The sequence below is a fragment of the Nicotiana sylvestris genome, chromosome 11 (genome assembly GCF_000393655.2).
Source record: "Nicotiana sylvestris chromosome 11, ASM39365v2, whole genome shotgun sequence".
Taxonomy (NCBI): domain Eukaryota; kingdom Viridiplantae; phylum Streptophyta; class Magnoliopsida; order Solanales; family Solanaceae; genus Nicotiana; species Nicotiana sylvestris.
In genome coordinates this window covers 145426852-145442966 of record NC_091067.1, presented here as the reverse complement: position 1 = coordinate 145442966, position 16115 = coordinate 145426852, and the positions used below count along the sequence as shown (strand labels likewise).

The following is a 16115-nucleotide window of genomic DNA, read 5'->3' as shown; positions in this document are numbered from 1 at the left end:
AGGCTTTTTCTTTATGAGGGACAGTTTTGGAAGTCTTAGCCATTTTTAAGAATCGGTAAGAACTCAGAGTGGGAGATTTGGCGTATTAAGAAGAGGTTAGCAAAGAAGCTTGAAGATTTGTAGAAGAAGAACTTGGAAAATGCAAAGATTTCTGAAAATTAGAGCGCAAGAGATTGAACATAAAAGTGAAAAAATGGAAAAGGGATCTATTTATGGGTTTCACAGCGACGGTTCAAGGTTGCTAATGGTCGACCAACAACTGACACGCCTTAAAAGCTTTGGAAGTTGAATCGATAGGACGTTTCAGTCATCTCTGCCACATGCATCACGATGCTTACATCACGGTAAATCTGAGAGCGAGTTCGAAAGCCTCAATTCGTTTCTTGTCATTACATTCCAAAAAACGAGGGGACTATTTGTATACGATTAAAACCTAGCTTACCCAATTAGACTATTTGGTCGAGACCACAGAACCTGTCGAGGGTCAGTCTCATAATAGATCAGGTCAGAACATGAAGGTAAGAATCAAGCTCGAGAATTGAGGTGCTCGTCAAGATCAAGGCCAATAGCGATCGAGACCATATATGATAGACTTCGGGCGAAGCGTAATAACGAAAAAACGAGATATCCGTAACCGATCGAGGATCACGACTGGGTTCCCAGACAGATCAGATCAAGGGCGGTTGTTTAGGCTAACCGTGGGATTTACTTTTGTAATTAGAGTTGTACCATAATTAGGATTCCTCTACTTTATAAAGAGGAGTCTCTATCATTTGTAGACACCTGACATTAACACACACAAAAAAAAGCAATACAATAATCTCTCTTTAATTTACGCTCTTGTTCATCAGTTCGCTGTTTTTTAATTGTTCTTTCTCTACTAGCTCGAGGGTATTCCAACTCAAGGTCTCTGTGGTTTGCTTTACATTATTATCAATTTCTATTTCTTATCTTCAAGTTTCTTAATTGATATTAAGTGAAATCACGTATCCTTAAAATCACATTACAAGTTTAATTGTTATTCAATTTTTAGGGTAAACAGGTTTGTACACCCCTAATTTTAATAGTATCAATGTAAATTTTATTTTCTAACGTAATAGATTTTTTAAAGAAAGGTCATGTGGGCTTCAATGTAATTGAACTATAAATTCTTTCCTAATGTCTATTAATTGGAGTCTAATCTCCGTAAACTTGCCGTCTAAATATTTTAAATTTATTTAGTTAATCAAAAGTCAACCACATATAACTATTATTACATTAAGCAATTGTAATTGGTAATCAATAAAATATTTTAAGCGAGTACCGTTGATTGTATATTGATCAGCTTATTTTAGCCGGATCAAAAAGGCTATGAACACGATAGGTGGACCTAGGATTTTAATGAGACGGAGTAGGGGTGTTAGTTGATCGGTACGGTACGGTATTTAATCATTTTAATTTGATATTTTTGGTATTCGATTACTTAAAATGCTATATCAATACCATACCTAATTACATTTGATATGATTCGGCATTTCTCCTTCTAGTTTCTGTTTATTTGGTTCGATAATCTTGGTTTATTCGACTTGAATATTAACTAGTGCATAGAGCTATATATTGTAATATTCTTAATGAAAGTACTCAATAAAAACGTTCTAAACTCACTTGACTGTTGATAAAATCTTCGTCCAAAACCATCAGATATCAACTAAGAGACAAAAAAGTACATAAAAGAATATATTTAATCATTAGAAATATCATGTTATTTGCGTAGATTGTTGAAATTAAAGAATACAAGAAGGACTAATCTAACATATACAACAACAATACAAGAGTAACGGAGTAAGAGACATCCCAAAATCATTGAAATATTACATTAAACTGCTTGGCAATTTAAAGAGTAATAATTAAAATCTACATCCTACCTTATTTCTCTATTTTTCTAAAGAAGTATATGGGCTTTACTGCCAATCTCAACATGAATACCAACGAAAAGTATTGTGTAACTTAGTATGTTAATTAATAATAATTTAATATATATTTCGGTAAAGTATTAACATTTTGATATTTTTTCTTTAAATACCATACATAATATCAAATTATTTTAAAAATTTAACCAATACTAAAATACCGAATATCATATACCAAAATTTTCGATTTCAGTACAATAATTCGATATTTGCCATATTATGCACAACCCTAAGACGGGGTCCACTAGTATTTTGCTTAACTAGTTCATCCTAATGGCTTTTAATATTCAGGGTTAATCATTTTCAAGAATATACATATACATATACAAGATTTCACCTGAAATTTATAAGGTTTGGTAATCCCTCGAGATAGGTCCGCATCTGAGCAACACATTCTTAGCGTAGATAGTTACTTGCAATCGACTTATAACTGATATTAATTTTCTTTCTCCCTTTAGTAAGTAAACATTAAACTCTTTTTTTATTTTTTTGGAAAAGGAGAGCTACCATAGATTCAAAATAATATAAAATAATAAAATAGAATAATAGTATAAAACACAAATAGTAAAAGTATAGAAAGAAGGAATATGCTGTATCCCTAGGTATCCCCAGTCATCACTCTTTGTATTATTCTATTCCCTTTTCTTTAGCACAAGGTAAGCACCTGGAAATTTCTCTTTTCATTAAATATGATTAATTAGATAAATTTTAAAATGAATTAACTTAATCATATAGTAGTTGATTCACTGTCCGACCACGAAATAGTTCTAAACACGTGCATCCACTAATATCTTGACACGTCATCTCAAGGTCGTAAGCACAGGAAATTTCCAACCGTTTGATTACGTGGCGCATTCTTATTGGTTCAGCATATGATGACCTCCCACTTCTCCCCTAAAACGATTTCGCAAAGGGTCAAAGCATTTGTGAGCGAATAGATATGGCCGCTTACCTATTAAATGACAAAATAACCCCTGAGCACTCAGAAAGTGATGGATCAATCATTTCCTCTTTTTTTTTTTTTTTTTTAATAATCATTTCCCATTTTCGTTAGTCTATTTTTTGTCCCCTTTCTGGCATAAGTTATTGGAAAAGAATTTGATAATTTAATTGTTGAGATTATAAGTATAATGTGCTATAAAGTCCACAATAGTAAAATTGAATAGATGTGCTATATTAGTAACAATGCCAATTTTTTTCTTAAAAATAATATATTTATTTCGATATTCAATAGCATAAAAAATCCTACAAACTTCAAAATCAGACATAATAATATTTCAACAATAATTATGCCATTTTCTTGTATGAATTTATTCTTTTTATCCTTTTAGGATCACTCTACATCTGATATTTGTCATGCTAATAAATTAAACTCTCCAAACTATTGTCGTTCTAAATTCACAAGTACTGGTTTTTATTATATCTAATAATAATTTATATTTCAGTTAAGTTTCGCTATCAAAGGTCAAAATGGTCAATTCACAAAACTATGGAGCTTTCTAGACATTTTTTCAGGAGTGGAAATACCAAAAAGCACGAAAGAGTTAAAAAATAAAACAATAAAATAAATCAGAGTCCATTAAAAGTGAGAAAGTACGCAGAAGCTAATAGCAAAAGCCGATCTGTAAGCGCTCCGCTTTTTCACCTTCTCTTCCTATTATCGTTATTTTTTTAAATTTATTTATTAATTATCTCTCTGTTTGTTAGTAGTATTATAAAGTAAAGGGCAGAGATCTCTTATTTTTCGATTCTCTCAACTCTACAGTTTCCCGAGAGAGATATTGAGGGAGAGAGAGACCCATACCATAACTATCCTAAGTCCGCTTGCACAGTAACATTTCTCACTCTCTCCTCCAAATCTCCACTCTTCTGGTAAATTCCGCTTCCTCAAACATCTCTTTCGTTTACGTATTTGTGTTTATTTTTCTTCTAGAAGCTTCGATTGTAGTTGCGATTGTTCTAGATCTTTATTAGGGTTAATTTTTGTTACCTGTTTTGAATTTTGTGATAATGGAGGTTCTATTATGGTTGCGATTGCTCTAGATCATTGTTAGGGTTAATTTTTGTTACCTGTTTTGAATTTTGAGATAATGAAATGGTCCGATCATGAGATTTAATTGTGAGTTTGAACTTTCTCGATTTGTTTTGAATTTCAGGTGAATCTGTATTTTTTAGAGATTTTGGCTGGGTTTTTACTAGATTTTACTGATTCTGGAGGTTATAAATGGGAAAAGGAGGTGAAAATTATGGGAAGAGAGAGAATATAGGTGGTAAAAGTGTGTCGGAGAAGGAAGTTTTTCCGGCTTGGTCGAAAGATGTGAAGGAATGTGAGGAGAAGTTCGAGGTGGATAGGAATCACGGTTTGAGTGAGGATGAGGTTGTTAAAAGGAGGCAGATCTATGGTTTTAATGAATTGGAGAAGCACGAAGGGCAGTCGATTTTGAGGTTGATTTTAGATCAGTTTAATGATACATTAGTTAGGATTTTGCTTGGTGCCGCGGTGATTTCGTTTGTTTTGGCTTGGTTAGATGGAGAAGAAGGCGGTGAGAAGGAAATCACTGCTTTCGTGGAGCCTTTAGTGATTTTCTTGATCCTAATTGTTAATGCTATAGTAGGTGTTTGGCAAGAGAGCAATGCCGAGAAGGCATTGGAGGCATTGAAGGAAATTCAGTCTGAGACTGCTTGTGTGATCCGTGATGGTAAAAGGATTTCTAGCTTGCCTGCTAAAGAGCTTGTACCAGGGGATATTGTTGAGTTGAAAGTTGGAGATAAAGTACCTGCTGATATGAGAGTTTTGAGTTTGATCAGTTCGACTCTTCGGCTTGAGCAGGGATCATTGACTGGTGAGAGTGAGGCAGTTAGTAAGACCACTAAAGTTGTAACAGAGGATGTTGATATCCAGGGGAAGAAATGTATGGTATTTGCTGGAACGACTGTGGTGAATGGAAATTGTATTTGTTTGGTTACTCAAATAGGGATGGATACTGAGATAGGGAATGTGCATTTGCAGATTCATGAAGCGGCACAAAGCGAGGAAGATACCCCATTGAAGAAAAAGCTAAATGAGTTTGGAGAAGTTTTGACTGCCATAATTGGTATCATCTGTGCTTTGGTTTGGCTGATTAATGTGAAATACTTCCTCTCTTGGGAGTTTGTTGATGGATGGCCAAGGAATTTCAAGTTTTCATTTGAGAAATGCACTTATTATTTTGAAATTGCGGTGGCATTGGCAGTTGCTGCCATTCCAGAAGGTCTGCCAGCAGTCATTACAACTTGTTTGGCGCTTGGCACACGCAAGATGGCTGCTAAGAATGCACTTGTTCGTAAATTGCCTAGTGTTGAAACTCTTGGCTGTACAACTGTTATTTGCTCTGACAAAACAGGAACTCTGACTACTAATCAGATGGCTGTGTCAAAGCTTGTTGCTATGGGTGCCAAGGCTAACACAGTTCGATCCTTCGATGTTGAAGGGACCACATATGATCCCTTTGATGGAAAGATACAGGACTGGCCAATGGGTCGGATGGACTCTAACCTAGAAATAATCGCAAAAATTGCTGCTGTCTGCAATGATTCTGGAGTTGAAAAATCTGGCCAGCACTATATTGCCAGCGGGCTGCCCACTGAAGCGGCACTGAAGGTACTGATTTTATATTTGAAGTGGATTGCTTTGCTTATCTTAATAGATTAGTATCTCTGCCGTCTATCCAGTATGTTATTGTATTATGCTAAACCATTATTCAGTTACTCTAAGCTTTATTTATTAGAAACGGTCATTTATCATTGTCTGGAATGTGGATCCTTGATTTATCAATGGCATTTATAGAAGGTAAAAATCAGATTTCTGACCCCTACATTGTTTATTTTTTGTCTCTACATAGTTTCTGCTGGCTACCACCCCTTCCCTCCCAACACAAACAAAGAGTGAATTAAGTTAATTATCTCTGATGTACATTGCTTGATATTGTGTATATACTTTAAAAACAGACTTATTCGCTTTTTTAAAGCTTTCCGTTGACTGGTTTAGAGTTTCTTGATTTGATTTAAGGTTCTGGTTGAGAAAATGGGACTTCCTGATGGCCTCAGATCCAATTCCTCTTCAAGTGACAAAGATGGCCTCCGTAAGTTGCAGTTTCTGTTATATTGTTGTTATGTCCATAATGGGACTTCATTGGCACGGCACATGGCCTGACTTCAATTGGCTGAATGTAGGCTGTTCTTACGCATGGAACAAAATTGAACAGCGTATTGCTACTCTTGAATTTGACCGTGATAGGAAATCCATGGGTGTCATCACGACTTCCCCCTCTGGTAGAAAATCATTACTTGTGAAGGTATGTTCTTTATTCCCTTGGATTCTCTATTACGATTGCCTACACTTTTGATTTGATATTTCTTGGCACTATGGATTATGGAAGCATAATGATTAATGCATCAGCATGAATATTTGGTTCTGTGCAGATTCTGATTTGGCTGCTTGTGTTGCAATTTTTGTTTTTTTGGCACTTCACTTTTATGCTCCCTTTTAATTTTTTCTTTCTATGGAACTGCTACTATGGATCTGTGTGATTTTTCACTTCAGAGTATTCTCATGGTAACCCTAAATATGGAGAATGCACATTATTAAATAGCAGTTTAAGCACCATATGCTTCCATATTGTCAGTGTCTTCTTCATCGAGGTCAACAGTTGTCAAAAGTTGCAAGATGTGTATTGTGTCTGGTATTTGAACTTCATACGCTCGGCCTCTATTGCTATTTAGCTGTTGTTGAAGCCATCAACAAGTACACCTCAATCCCAAACAAGTTAGGCCAGCTGTATGAATCCTCACTTCATTTAAGCTTAACTCATATCATCATTATATCAAATAATATAAAAAGAACATATATATATATATATATGTAGTAATAATAATAATATTAGAAGAAGTTACAACTGAGAGAGGCAGCCCAGTGGCTAAGGGTGTCCAAAGTGAGGTGGAGTTCACGGGTTCGAGTCTTGCGTTAACATATCTATATGCCAATTTGTTAATAAACTTATTTACCTTAACAAAAAATATAAGTAAGTTATCTAACAAGACTAAAACCTATTCCCAACTAGTCGATATCACCTAGGTCTTTCGTGACAACTTCCTTTCATGTGATTTTAGGTCTACCCCGTTCCTTTTAACACCTTCATGAGGATTCATCATGAACTGGCAAGTTTGTGCGGGCTGCCAGCGTACCCCAATACTGCTCCGTCATCCAGGATTGGTTTAACTATTCAACTGAACTTTTTACTCTTTTTATTCTGTTTGTGAGTAGGTGCTCACGGGTTAGTATAGACTCGTTCTAGATATTTTATTCCTGGATGACTCTTTGGTGATGTGTGCTTTTTGGGATTTATATATCTAACATATGGTGCTTCATTTTCAGGGTGCGGTGGAAAATCTATTGGAAAGAAGCTCATATGTGCAACTGCAAGACGGTTCTGTTGTAGAATTGGATCATTCTTCAAGAAATCATATATTGCAAAGCCTTCATGAAATGTCCTCCAAGGCATTACGTGTCCTCGGTTTCGCATACAAGGAGGATCTACCTGAATTTTTAACCTATAACGGTGATGAAGACCATCCAGCTCATGAGCTTTTACTTAATCCTGCTAATTACCCTTCCATTGAGAGTAAACTCATATTTGTTGGCTTGGCTGGGATAAGGGTAAGTTAACTTGCTGTGGACTGTTTGTTTCATTTTTGTTTTACAACCTTCATCTATTTTGAACATCAAGATATTGAATGGACTGCTTTGCTTTTCATCTTTTCTAAGGATCCTCCTAGAAAAGAGGTACGCGGAGCAATTGAGGATTGCAGACAAGCCGGAATTCGTGTTATGGTAATTACAGGAGATAACAAGAATACAGCAGAAGCTATCTGCCGTGAGATAGGTGTCTTTGGAAGCCATGAAGATATCAGTTCGAGGAGCTTAACAGGAAAAGAATTTATGGAGCTTGCGAACCCCAAAGCACATATAAGGCAAAGCGGAGGTCTCCTATTCTCCAGAGCTGAGCCAAGGCATAAACAAGACATAGTGAGATTGCTCAAAGAAGATGGTGAGGTGGTTGCGATGACCGGAGATGGAGTGAATGATGCACCTGCCCTGAAATTGGCCGATATTGGAATTGCAATGGGAATTGCTGGAACCGAGGTAAAATGACGATACTAGTACTAGTTTTTGTGAACCATGTCAATGGAGGCATGTAGCTAGAATTTATTTCCTGCAGTACTTGCATAAAGTATGGTTTCTGTCTGCCAATTATTGATATACCCCTGTTGGCAGTCATCTGACTCTGTTCCTGGATGATTGTATACCTATGCGTGTCTACCCAGAATGAGGCTAACATATCATATTGTATATACTCGTCTTATTTTGGGTTGTTTACACTGTCCATTGATGTGCTTCCTGATAGAAACTTATCTTCATTTTCCAGTGATAGCATGTATTGTAGCAGATTCTCGTGTCAATTTGATTGTTATTTTCAATGTGCAAATTCCTGTAGTTTCTGATGGGGTTGGGGGACAAAATAGATCCTGTGGATATATACATGTATATTTACTGTCAGGTTTTCTATTCTTATTGATGAGAATCCTGAAGGGTTTTTGAAGCCAGTCTTCTAGTCATGGTGCTTATGTTAGATTTTTGGTCTCAGGTGGCAAAGGAAGCATCAGATATGGTTTTGGCAGATGATAATTTTAGTACAATTGTATCTGCTGTTGGTGAAGGCAGGTCCATTTATAACAATATGAAGGCTTTCATCAGGTTTATTTTCTTCCTCGTGTCCTTCAGTTGGCAATATTTCTATCAGCGGTACTCTTGATTGGATGATAGTTTACTTCTATCATGAGGTCGTAGCCGTAGGTTTAAATTCTAGCGGAGGCTAAAATAGAACTAGGCGATTTCTTCCCGATCTGGCTAAGCCTTGGTGGATAGTGCTTCGTGGTACCTGCGTTGGTTGGGTGCAGCAGGTACCTGGTGGAACAACGAGGTGCACACAAGTTGGATCGGACACTATTATCAAAAGAACAAAGAAGAAAAAGAGACTGTACTTTTATCATTTTGGGTTCGAAAATTTAATATTAGGCTATCCGAGATATGTATTCAACTTTTGTTACTTGGCGTGATTAAAGTTGAAATTATTGTTTTACAAAATTGTGCAGAGTCGGGTAGAGTTACCCGGTACCAATATTGGTGCTTGTGAGAGGTAGCAGGTAGGGCTCTCTAAGAGGTGGGTTCTGGGTACTCAAGGGGACTGGGCACGGGGGCAGTACCGGAAAAAGGGGGGGGGGTTCCTTAAAGGGACTTTGGTTAAGGGGATTTAAGGGTACGGGGTAAGGGATCTTTAGGGGTACCGCACCAGTACCCCTATAGGTCCTAAGGGGTACTGGTACGCGGTCGTCCAAACACCACCATTATCCCCCCTCCCCCCCCCCCCCCCAAAAAAAAAAAAAAGAGGAAGAAAATTGTGCAGTCTTAAAAGTTATTTATCAGGGAAAGATAACACCTGCTGCTTTTGCTTACATGTGCGCAATAACTCTTTTGGGTTTGACATGCTTTTGGGTAAGCTTTAATTCTTTTTTATTCAGTTGTATGAGGCATTCTTGAGTTATGTGATTTGGATAAATTGGTTATCATTTTTTAAAGGGGAGTAAATCATACGTGCAATCGTTCCAACATTTCTTTGATCTTCTTGTATGTTATTAGTCTTTAGTCCTTGTAGTGCATCATTACAGAAGTGCATATATCGATACTTTCTTGTTGCAGGTACATGATCTCCTCAAACATCGGTGAGGTTGCCTCTATTTTCCTTACTGCTGCGCTAGGCATTCCTGAAGGTCTTATCCCAGTTCAACTCTTGTGGGTCAACCTGGTCACTGACGGACCACCTGCTACAGCATTGGGATTTAATCCACCAGACAAGGATATAATGAAGAAACCACCAAGGAGAAGCGATGACTCATTGATCAGTGCCTGGATTTTATTTCGCTATCTGGTTGGTTTTACATATTTCGTTATTTGTTTATTTTTAGTTTTATTTCCCAATTCCTGCTTTTGTATGTGAGAATGAAATCCTTGTGCTTATCATTTCTAAATGCTTGATGCAGGTGATTGGATTGTATGTTGGAGTTGCTACTGTGGGAGTTTTTATCATCTGGTTCACACATGACTCTTTTCTTGGCATTGATCTAAGTGGAGATGGCCATAGTCTCGTTACCTACTCCCAGCTTGCTAATTGGGGTCAATGCAAAACCTGGGATAATTTCACCGCCTCACCTTTCACTGCAGGGTCACAAGTGATCAGCTTTGACAAACCATGTGATTACTTCGTGGAAGGCAAGGTGAAAGCCATGACCCTTTCCCTCTCTGTATTGGTTGCGATTGAAATGTTCAACTCTCTTAATGCCCTTTCGGAAGATGGAAGCCTCTTAACAATGCCACCATGGGTCAACCCATGGCTTCTTTTGGCCATGTCTGTCTCATTTGGTCTGCACTTCTTGATCCTCTACGTGCCTTTCCTTGCTCAAGTATTTGGTATCGTTCCACTGAGCCTGAACGAGTGGCTGTTAGTATTGGCTGTTGCACTGCCCGTCATATTAATTGACGAGATTTTGAAGTTTATTGGAAGGTGCACGAGTGGTATTCGAACGAGTGCAAGGAGACCCACAAAGTCGAAGGAAGAGTAGAGGTAAAAGCAATGGACTTTCAGCTGGAGCTGCTCAGAATACCACAAATGTTTTGGGACTTATTATTAACAGAGTTTATGTTATTCGTACCCTCAAGTGGGTTTGATTAGCCTATACTCTTGGTCCTTCTTTAACCCAGCCCAGTCGCTGTTAAATGATGAGGGTTGGTGTGGACCTTGCCAAATTTAATTAGATTCATTAGACATTTTGTAACACTCAGATGATAGTATTAGTTTTAATATTGACATATCTTCTGAATGAATTACTTTTCCCCTTGTTTAACAGGATGATAGCAATGATACGATCTCCTAGCTGATCTCTGGTCTTAGAATTCAGAACCAAAATCACCCATCTTAAACACCAAACAAATTTCAAAACATGTAGCCATAACATCTTTATTTCAGCCTTCACAACATATAGCCTTCCAGAAGCTTGGCCAAAAAGGCTAAAAGATCTTAACCTATGTATTTACAACAATTGGAGAACTCACAGAACTCGTTTTCGCTTGAACAGACTATTCCAATTAGAATAACAGTAAAAGCCCAAGCAAATATTTGTCACTGTCTGGTTATTGACATCTCAACTCTAATACGATGACCAATTTACTTAACCAATAACATATTCAATTGCATTAGCAAGTAAAATACAAAATTCTAATATTGCTTCATGCCTTCTATAAGTATTTACCATATTCCGATAAAATTTTATGTACCGCTTTGTACCATTGAAGGCAATCCTAATTCAACTTAGAGTTAAATGTAGAATATGAAACCTAATTGCATGGCCTCGTTTATGAAACGGAATCGGAAAATCTCCTATTTTCAAGGAATTTAGATCCTCTGTCCAATAATTCTGGCGCTATATAAGCTAGGCAATAAAACAAAGAGAGGAAAAAAAGAGATTTCATATTGCGCTATATTAGGGACGGATTTGACGCAAACACACGTCTTTTTCTAATCGACCAAAAATTCTTTTAATTTAACGATTTGGTGAAGTGAGGAATCTTTTGAAAGAGATTTCATATTGCGCTATATGTGCGCTTTAGGGTAGTGTGCAAGTCATAGTTTTCCTTCGTATCCAACAATTACAATGCACGCATCAATTCAAGTGAACTTCCTCTGTTAATGATCTTTAGACATCACGACAGCTGGATCACTAATACAAGCTTATATAGTGTAACCAAAGATAAAATACTATTGGATTTCAAGTTACCATTACATCGGGTTGATATATGTTGTGGTTCGTCTCATGGTTGGTTGGTTTATCAGTGTAACATCCAAAATCATGTGGGCCTTCTCAATCAAATTGGCCTTTTCAATCCTTTCACTTTCACTGGTGAGATAATCAATCCTCCTTGTTCTACCTTTTATGCTTTTAAAGTTATTCTATCAAAGAATCCTTCAACCAATCCAAATACATTTGAGGTCGTCGTGCTTGTGGCAAGCATGTGGCAATTGGCTATCCTAAAACCTGGTAGTAAAACTTGGATTTTTACTTGTTTTCAACTTATTTATGACGTTTGTGATATATGGTGGGAAATACTACATTGTGAATAACAAAGGTGGCGTTTCATCTAATGATAAACCAAAACCATTTACAAAACAATAGATCTTAGCAAGAACTTTATGTACCTTGCAAGGACCAAACACATAGATGTGAGATATCATTGGATTCGTGAGCAGGTGGCGAACGAATCTTTACAAGTCAAAAAGATTCACACAAGCGAAAATCCTGCGGATATGCTGACCAAAGTGGTACAAAGAGACAAGTTTGAGCTATGCAAAGGACTTGTCTGCATACACTCAAACTAGAAATTGCGATGTTATCCCCTTCAGGTGAATGGGACTGGAGGGGGAGATTTGTGGGGTCCAGCCCCTTAATTTAAGGAAGAAGTTTTCTTCCTTGCTTCAGTTTTCAATATAGGCAGCAGCAGCCCACGTTTTCTTTGTCTGTCAAAGAAAGTAGGCTGCAGAACATTGAAATGTCAAGTATGGGAGGCTCGTTTTTGCCTATAAAATGAGAGCTTCGGCTCTCATTTTTTATCATCACAATCTCAGAGGAAAATATATCTGAGAGCTAGAAAGAAAGAGTGAGGTTTCACAGACAGTGTATAAGAAAATAGCCTGTGAAGAAAATAAAGAGTGTGAACAATATTGTAGTGAGGTGAAATATCAAAAGAGGGTTATTTCTTTTGAGTATTATAGTGGTCTTTGTAGTATTTTTACTCGGACCTACAAAGTGTAAATTCCTTATTATAGTGATATCAGTTGCTCCTCTCGGGGTCGTGATTTTTTCCCTTATTCAGAAGGGTTTTCCACGTAAAAATCTTGGTGTCATTGTTACTCTTTTATTCTTGTTAATTACCGTATCTCGGTGCTACATTATTATTCCGCTTTTATTACCGTGAATATTATTTTGGTAAGGGGTTTATTCCCAACAAACCCAACACTCGAATGTTAAAGTAGCATTGAGTTTAGGAGGAGACAGTGTTGGAGGAAGTAGCGCCTATTTCAACCCTTCTTCTGTTGATTCTTGGGTTTCAAATGCAGTCTCTTCTCTTAGTGATATAATTAAGCAATACAATTTGGATGGGATAGATATCGACTATGAACATTTTCAAGCTGATCCTGATACATTTACAGAGTGCATAGGCAGACTTATTACAACACTCAAGAATAATGGAGTCATTTCCTTTGCTTCAATAGCTCCATTTGATGATGATGAAGTTCAAAGTCAATATCAGGCGCTATGGAAAAGCTACGGTCACATTATAGACTATGTTAATTTCCAATTTTACGCGTATGATGAGGGAACTACTGTGTCTCAATTCATGAACTATTTTGCTACACAAAGATCCAATTATGAAGGGGGAAAGATGTTGGCTAGTTTCAGCACTGATGGGAGTGGGGGATTATCTCCAGATAATGGATTTTTCACAGCGTGTAGTAAGCTGAAAAGTAAAGGAGAGTTGGCTGGGATATTTGTGTGGAGTGCTGATGATTCTAAATCTAACGGTTTCAAATATGAGAAACAATCACAAGCATTGTTGGCCATATCCCACTAATGCTTTAATCTTTGTTGGCATTTCGTATGCAATATTGTAATGGTCATATAAATCTAAAGTTATGCTCCTCTTTGTTTGTACAAAATTATGAGTATTTGATATATACTACTATGTGGTTTATGAATATTTTGTGCTTAATCTGAAAGAGAAAGAAACGCTGATATTGATGAATAATTAGATAATGTCATGAGTTTAATTTTGTGTGGTTGACTCTTACAGAGTCAGGACCAACTGATGCTATGCTTATAATTAGTGTAGAATATTTGGTGGTATATCAAGAGGAAGGATCTATAAGATTGCAAAGGAGTCCACAGGCAAGTCCACGTATAGCCATTCTCACGAATGCTATTAAAGATTAGTCAATACATATTTTGTCATAAAATTTTAAACTAATAATCTTAACTTCGAGACAATCCGGGACAATTTTTGTTCTGAAAAATTGAATTGAAAAGCTAAAATTCAAGGCGCACCGGCTAATTCCTAAATAGCAGCCCTTTAGAGTGGCTACCTAATGTCATTTCTACAAGGAGTCAATGGGACTAGGACAGCCCAAAAGTCCAATATAGTTAAGACGAAAGTGAGGTATAAATAACTTCAGCCCTCTTTCTCTTCCTCCTTCGTTTTCTTCTTCTTCTTCTCTCGGTCATAATATATCTCCAACCCGTTTTGCTTTTACAAAACAAATTTATCCAAATGCATTTATATCAGTTCTTGAAGTTTTTTTTTATATTATTTAGCATAAAGATGAGACTTGAACATTAATTGTAATTGTAATAAATAGGACCATGAATGAATTGAGGGATCATGTGATCGTAATTGTTTCCATTGTATTTTCCTGAAACAGTTACCATGTTGCTACTGAGTTGCAGGTAGTTGAAGTTCTAACAGAGTCTTTGACGCTTAAAGAAACTTCAATTCCAACAAAAGTTGCCCTGCTTATGCTTGTCTCAGATATTCTCCACCATAGTAGTGCTCCTGTTGATGAGCCCTTATTAGTTTTTTGAGGAAATGAGTAACAACTTATACAGTGCTGAAATTTTACAAATGAATTAAAGAACTTCAGCTTTAGAGCTGAAGTTCGACAGTTACAAAACAAAAACTTCAGTTCTAGAGCTGAAGTTTGCCAGTTACAAAAACAAAAACTTCAACTCTAGAACTGAAGTTTGTTAGTTACAAAATAAAAACTTCAGCTCTAGGTCAGTTACAAAACAAAACTTCAACTCTAGAACTGAAGTTCGCCAGTTACAAAACAAAAACTTCAGCTCTAGAGCAGAACTTCAGGTCCGCCTACTAGAAATGCTGAAGTTTTGCGTGATTGCCTTTGCTACTCCAGTCTCGTATGCTGAAGTTATGCGAAAAAACAGGTACGCTTGCAATTTTTTTTGCAAAGCGGACATAAGTTAAAACGTGACACAGAAAGCGGGTATAGATACAAATGCCCAAGTGAGGTGCCAAAAAATTAAGCGAGGTCTTTGCATGAAATATTAAGAGAACTTTAGGCCAATAACTAATCCATATTCATACCCTTTCCATCCAATTACATAAGGGATTTTTACCTACATACACACTATTTAAAATTTTATTACGAAAAATGTTTATGTTTTGGTATTTATCCGACCTAAACACATTTTAGTTATAAAATATATACAATTCACCTTAAAAAACTCTCAATCTATTATTTGTACCTTCAATCAAGTGATTTAGTTACACCATTTTCCTTTTTTCTCTCATCTTTCCCCTCTTCTCTCCAAACAATTGCAATTTAGATTATTTTTTTCCTACGTGTATTTAGTATTTTATTAATGTGAAACAACTGGGTATGCTTCATTCATGTATATGAACAACATCCGAAACGACAAAAACCGGTAAAGAAAGTGAAATTAAAGGCAACATCAAGTTAGACAAATTCGATACATTGTCAAGCTAATCCAACATCAAACATTCAATACTCAAATGGATGCCAAATTTTTATACAAATTTTATACAATATGTCTTTTGTATATTTTGTATCTGATTTATACATAATAAAAATACATTTCATATAACTAATAATATATTATACAATTTATTTACAATTTATCTACAACTTTCATGCATTATTTCTACGCAGCTATATACAACTACAATAACATACAACTTAAATATAATTTTTATACAATATTATTCAACTTTCATACAATATTTAAATATAATTTCTACTGTATTATACAATATTACAATTTCTACTGTATAATGTATGTCATGTCTTCTTCGTCTTCGAGTTTCAATCTGAAATTCAACCAAAATCAAGTCTAATCTTCATCAAAACACCTTCAAAATTGAGATATAAACTCCAAATAATATTCTCAATTATTTGCAACAACATTCAATCCAAACAAATAATGGTT

At 36.2% G+C, this 16115-nt stretch overlaps 2 protein-coding genes across 3 annotated transcripts; both read left to right on the top strand.

Moving 5' to 3' along the window:
- The first annotated feature begins 3554 nt into the window (after positions 1-3554).
- LOC104227137 (calcium-transporting ATPase 4, endoplasmic reticulum-type-like) lies at positions 3555-10946 on the top strand. 2 transcript variants are annotated; one of them, XM_070163004.1, is made up of 10 exons: positions 3555-3573; positions 3715-3821; positions 4106-5589; positions 5998-6070; positions 6162-6283; positions 7363-7644; positions 7753-8130; positions 8633-8742; positions 9745-9973; positions 10086-10946. In XM_070163004.1, exons 3-10 carry the CDS (start codon positions 4174-4176, stop codon positions 10662-10664), a joined length of 3189 nt encoding a protein of 1062 aa, XP_070019105.1. In that variant the 5' UTR covers positions 3555-3573; positions 3715-3821; positions 4106-4173; the 3' UTR covers positions 10665-10946. The 2 variants fall into 2 exon arrangements, with proteins under 2 accessions (XP_070019105.1, XP_009777607.1); XM_009779305.2 differs by lacking the exon at positions 3555-3573 and having other exon boundaries at positions 3684-3821.
- A 1699-nt stretch (positions 10947-12645) lies between these two features.
- On the top strand, positions 12646-13728 carry LOC104227144 (chitinase 1-like). The gene is made up of 2 exons (XM_070162064.1): positions 12646-12652; positions 13088-13728. The coding sequence occupies exons 1-2, from the start codon at positions 12646-12648 to the stop codon at positions 13726-13728; spliced, it is 648 nt and encodes a 215-aa protein (XP_070018165.1).
- Positions 13729-16115: the final 2387 nt, after the last annotated feature.